The sequence below is a fragment of the Eleutherodactylus coqui genome, chromosome 1, assembly GCF_035609145.1.
Source record: "Eleutherodactylus coqui strain aEleCoq1 chromosome 1, aEleCoq1.hap1, whole genome shotgun sequence".
NCBI lineage: Eukaryota > Metazoa > Chordata > Amphibia > Anura > Eleutherodactylidae > Eleutherodactylus > Eleutherodactylus coqui.
Window position 1 is genome coordinate 391,140,680 of NC_089837.1, and position 6,000 is coordinate 391,146,679.

The window sequence follows — 6,000 nt, forward strand, 5'->3', positions numbered from 1 at the left end:
AGAGCGGCAGCCAAGCATACATGTTACTGCTTGTTTCATCTCTATGGGACAATCAAGACGCAATGGCTGCACCATCCAAACAGAAAGTATTGAACCAACATTCTGGCGACTGGTGCGGGTCACAATGGTCAGATGCCACATGGCATGTCGTGGCATGTCCTATCTTTGGGCGGTTCTTGGAACGCCTCGCCCATTGTTTTTTCAAACATGAGTGTGATGCGAGGTTTGAAAACAATGGGGAACCCATGCCGATCCTATAACGCAGCTGAAAGCCACAGCGGAAGACCACAACTCCCAAAAAGTGATGAGCACAAAAATGTCTCTTAATTGTGGGATTATCGCACACGCACGAGCGAGATATCGGGCCAAGGTTCACAGCCTCATATAGTGCTCATCCTTAGCCTTATTACCTATCCCATATATAACTGATAACTTGTTATTACTGATATACCAATTAAAGGGGTTGTCTAGGACTGTTACTAGGATAGGTCATCAATAGTTGATCGGCTGGGATCCCCGCTCCTCTATGAGTGTGGACATTGCTGTCCTTCTGCTCCGGCCCTGCTTGTACTGCAGGCACAGACCCCATGGAATTCATTAGGAGTTATGCCAGTAGGACCAAACCGGGCTGCGGAAATGTTGACAGCGCTCTCTGCCTCCAGCGCTGTCCACTGTTTGGTGGGGATCCCGAGCAGCAGCTAGTGCGGGCCTATCCTGAAGAGAGGTCATTCATGGTAAAACGTCTGGATAAACCTTTCAGTTTAGTCTATTCCTACATTTTCCTCTGAGCCAATTCAACATGCTGTAGCCGGCGCGTCTAAACACATGCGGTTGTGATGTCAGAGGGCAAGCAACGCAACTGGCAGCGGATAGCACACGATCGCTGTGTGATACAGACCACAACAGGACATGCTGCCATTTTTTTTATTTACGCAGAATAGCCTCATAGTCTATAATGGGTCCGCATCCCATCCGTGAAATACATGGATGGGCCTAATGGAGTGATAACTGCTTGTAGCTGCAGAACCTCTTTGGTAACGTTTTACTCATTATAAGACTAGTAGGATAACCCACACGTTTTCTGGGTTGTCCATGATAGAAGTAAAGATTGGAGGGCTCAGAAGGCTCCCCGTCTCTCACGTGTCACCATGCTAAACACGAGTCCTTCCTGAGGGTCCTTCACACGACCGTATGCATTTAGACGGTCACCCACATGTGCCGTTAAATCGCATGAATGAAGAAAAGACGCAAGCAAGTCCCGAGCTTAATTAGCGTTTTCTCATCCATTCACACGACTGAGTGCGACGTATTAGTGAAAAAATCCGCCGCAGCCCGGAAATCTCTCGCTCGGCATAAATCCTCGGAATGACTTCCAATGCCTAAATAGAGGCACCTGTAAGCTTTCCACAGCGTTGGACGCTGCTAAACTGCCTTCCCCTCCCTTTTCTTCCAGCTCCCATAGGAGTCTATGGGAGTCGGCAGCGTATATCAGTCGAAAGATAGGGAAAGACCTATCTTTTCTGGCACTGTATAATTTCGCTCGCCAATTTTGGTCGCATATGTGCTACTTTTCCGGTGCAACATTTTTACACGCCACAAAATTGTCCATATGAGATACACGGGCGGGTACAGTGCACTCGCTGCCGTACGCGCTGTCTGCAGTGTTTACAAACACAAATAAACGTTGCAGGGAGACCCGCAGTCTTTTGTTGATACTTTCGTGGAGGCGAGGCCTAATATGTGCATAATAAAGAACACAGCGTGCTCTATCTTATCACGTATTACACATATTGTTCCCTATGGGCATGTAATAAACGCTGTGCATGCGTAGTTACATTGTGTATGTGCACCATTTATACGCTATATCACTAAGAAGAACGGGAAATTTTAAATATGAAACAAGTAAGACAAAAATCACTGCCATACGTGGCGATGTCCCAGCTTACATAGCGGTAAAACGCTGTTATACGCGCAGCGCTGGACCACACGCTCATGCGCGCCCAGCCTTACTGGCACAGGAATAGCTACCTGTAAATGGTGGTTGACGGGCCGCTGACACCAAAGGCCCTGTTAGAGGAGAGTAGTTTAGGCTCATGGAGGAAGTGGCGCGGTGGCTGGCAAACGTGTGCGGCTATACTGTAATGCCCTCGGCAGCGTGGCCCATATACGGCGGCCCTCACTCTGTGCCGGGTCTGCTTTTCTGCTCCTTTCAGTGATCAGGAAGAGGAACCTCCTGGCTGAACGGCTCAGTCTTATGATGGAACCCAACAACTCTGAACAGACCCCAGTGACTATAATGGGGGCCGTTCGCTTTCCGCTCAGCTGCCCGGCATTTTACTGGACAGTCCTGCATGCAGCGCTATTTCTTCTGGTATTTCGTGCCAGATCTATGACCGAACCTCCGAATGGGGGATCCAACACGGACGTGAACCCGGCCTGAGGCATGGATGCTTGTATACCGCTATCAACATGTAGGGAAGTACAAAACAGATTTGATGATGAAGCACAATCTGCAGCAGTGAGAGGAGGTACGAGGCGCGCGGTACGAGGCGCGCGGTACGAGGCGCGCGGTACGAGGCGCGCGGTACGAGGCACGCGGTACGAGGCGCGCGGTACGAAGCGCACGGTACGAGGCGCGTGGTACGAGGCGCGCGGTACGAGGCGCAAGGTAAGAGGCGCACGGTACGAGGCGCGCGGTACGAGGCGCACGGTAAGAGGAGCACGGTACGAGGTACGCGGTACGAGGCGCACGGTACGAGGTACGCGGTACGAGGCGCGCGGTACGAGGTACGCGGTACGAGGCGCACGGTACGAGGTACGCGGTACGAGGCGCGCGGTACGAGGTACGCGGTACGAGGCACACGGTACGAGGCGCGCGGTACGAGGCGCACGGTACAAGGCGCACGGTACGAGGCGCACGGTACGAGGCGCACGGTACGAGGCGCGCGGTACGAGGCGCAAGGTAAGAGGCGCACGGTACAAGGCGCGCGGTACGAGGCGCACGGTAAGAGGCGCACGGTACGAGGCGCGCGGTACGAGGCGCACAGTGAGAGGCGCGCAGTACAAGGCGCGCAGTACGAGGCGCAAGGTACGAGGCGCGCGGTACGAGGCGCGCGGTACGAGGCGCACGGTACGAGGCGCGCGGTACGAGGCGCAAGGTAAGAGGCGCACGGTACAAGGCGCGCGGTACGAGGCGCACGGTAAGAGGCGCACGGTACGAGGCGCGCGGTACGAGGCGCACAGTAAGAGGCGCACGGTACGAGGCGCGCGGTACGAGGCGCAAGGTAAGAGGCGCACAGTAAGAGGCGCACGGTACAAGGCGCGCGGTACGAGGCGCACGGTACGAGGCGCGCGGTACGAGGCGCACAGTAAGAGGCGTGCGGTACAAGGCGCGCAGTACGAGGCGCACGGTACGAGGCACACGGTACGAGGCGCACGGTAAGAGGCGCAGAACACAGGCACTACTACAGAGACACCCAGAAATATGGCGCGATTTTCCGCAGACATAAAAGGTATGTAGGTGCATGGCACAAGCTGGTGGCAGCGCTGGGCAGTGTGGTGATGGATGAGCAGTGTGATGATGGATGTGATGCTGATGGCCAGTGTGATGATAATGAGCAGTGTGATGATGATGATGGATGTGCAGTGTGATGATGATGGCCAGTGTGATGATGGATGTGCAGTGTGATGATGATGGTGGCCAGTGTGATGATGATGATGACGGTGGCCAGTGTGATGCTGATGAGGGCCAGTGTGATGATGGTGGCCAGTGTGATGGTGATGACGGTGGCCAGTGTAATGATGATGACGGTGGCCAGTGTGATGCTGATGAGGGCCAGTGTGATGCTGGCCACTGTGTTGGGCAGCCTCTGCCTGCAGTGTGGAGCTCCACCAGCAGGAGCCTCCGAGAAGATCTCCCACTGACAAAGAGCACAGCTGTCACAGCCATCTCCTTCCTGGCAGCATGGATCTCCCAGTATGTCAGTACACAATGGCAGCCAGCAGTGGCCCGGGTGGCAGCAGAGGTTCCCGGCGCCTGTTGTGTGACAATGACCCCGAGCCTGCGGGCCGTGTGTGTGCAGAGAGGGGGGCTCCACCCCCAGCTGTCGGCCCCACAACCCATTAACCCGCGCACTGCCGCTTACCTTGTCTATGGTGCCCGGCAGCAGCCGCTCCAGCAGCCGGCACAGCACCACCCCGTCCTTCAGGGACGCCTGCAGGAAGCCCTCCGGGTCGGAGATGGTCTTCTTGGGGGACTCCAGGACCCCCAGGGTGATGAGCCATGTAACGGTCTGCTCGGCTGAATTCATGGTGCCCGAGGATACAGCCCGATGCCGCAGGAGCGAGGGGGGCAGGGGCGGCCGGTGCAGGCTCCCCGAGATACGGCCCCTTCCCCCCTTCCGAGGAGATCCGCTGGCGGGTTCCCGTAGTTCACATTGAAGCCCGGGCTGCCGCCGATCCCTCCTCTCCTGGGTAGATGCAGATGATGACGCCTCGATGCTGCAGCAGGTCCGCTCCCTCTCCTCCTCCCCTCCTCCCCCTCCCGGCTCCCCCTCGCTGCCCCCCTCTCCTTCATGGCTGGGCCTGCCTGCCACACAACCTGCAGTGCCGCCTCTTCCCTGGACACAGATGCCCCTGCCAGCTAGTGGGGAACCCATGCCCTGGCATCAGAGCCACTACCTACCCATAACCCACATTCTGCAATAGGAATAATGACTGGAATACAAGATGCCCAGCGGTGCCAACATCATGGGGGGCAATTAATTGGCAATCATTAGTAAATTAATGTTTAGATGTCTTATTGATTGGCCATACTGGTTGGGGCACTGTCACAGGTGCCACGATATTCCACAGGACGCGGCGGAATATTCCACCGTACGGAAAAATCAGCCCGTCTAAAATGCGGTTTCATGGCGTGGAACTGAAAATGGCTTCATTCTATCAGCGATTCGCATCAAAATCCGCATCTAGACGCGTGGATTCTGGGCGGATTGCAACAGCGGAATATTCTGAAGAGTCTAGCAGAATATTCTATATGTGTGATTTCAGTGGATGAGTGCGCACTAAGGCCGGCGTCACACGGGTATATCTGCGCACGCAATACGCAGAGAATAGAACCCATTGATGTCATTGGGTTTGGTCACATTCATGTATTTTTACTGCGTATTTTGGTCACGCAAAATAAAAATAGCATGCTCTATTTTCCTACACATTTGCGCACCAAAGGTCCCCATAGAAGTCAATGGGGGATGCACAAAAGCGGGCAATATGATAGGAGAAGCGTGATATGCTTTGTAATTCCGCTGGCCAAAGAATGCATCTGGAACTCGTTAGACTAATTAGCCATTTAAAAAAGGCACATTTTTGTTTGCCATGCGCAAATGAACATGGCTTGTAGGTACAAAAATTACAGTAAAATACACCGTTACGCGCGCAAAAAAACATTCACTCTGCAAAAAGGCTCATGTGTGCAAATAAGCATACGCTTATATGATACAGGCCTAAGACCACTTTCAGAGCAGCGTATAGCAGGCACATTTCAGTGCCTGTATTACAGATGAGTGTTCCGGGCCGACCATGGGCTCTACTCATCTCTTCTTAGATCATAGGATGCCAGGAGCGAAGGTCAGGAGATCCACAGTCAGGCCGGGACAATCGCCAATAATATGCCCTTATTACACTCATATTAAAGCGGCTTGGGCTGGGCTCACGCAAACACTTGGTAAAACGCTGCATGTGTAACGCGTGTGAGCCGGCAGTAAACAGGCATATTGCCGCGACTTTGAACCGCGCCTGGCAGCATATCCAACGCTTGCTGTCGCACACAGTCTAACGGGCTTCTTATATTTAAACAAATTCCCACTCGTATGCCGTGCGATGTGATGTTTCCCTTTGAAACCAATGGGAAATATTTGTGATCCTCTGACTGCGTCAAACGCGCACCTGTGGATCGCAATTTCACAGAAGACAAAAGTTTGGTACTGTGTTAGCCAGTAGAGT

At 53.9% G+C, this 6,000-nt stretch overlaps 1 protein-coding gene across 2 annotated transcripts in view; it reads right to left on the reverse strand.

Moving 5' to 3' along the window:
- The window catches only part of ARHGEF7 (Rho guanine nucleotide exchange factor 7), a 105,768-nt gene extending 101,288 nt beyond the window's left edge, over positions 1 to 4,480 (reverse strand). For both annotated transcript variants that reach the window (XM_066579756.1, XM_066579773.1), the window contains exon 1: positions 4,146 to 4,480. In XM_066579756.1, the coding sequence (XP_066435853.1) occupies positions 4,146 to 4,310 (165 nt within the window). In that variant the 5' untranslated portion in view covers positions 4,311 to 4,480. The remainder of the gene's footprint in view (positions 1 to 4,145) is intronic.
- Between the last annotated feature and the right edge of the window lie 1,520 nt (positions 4,481 to 6,000).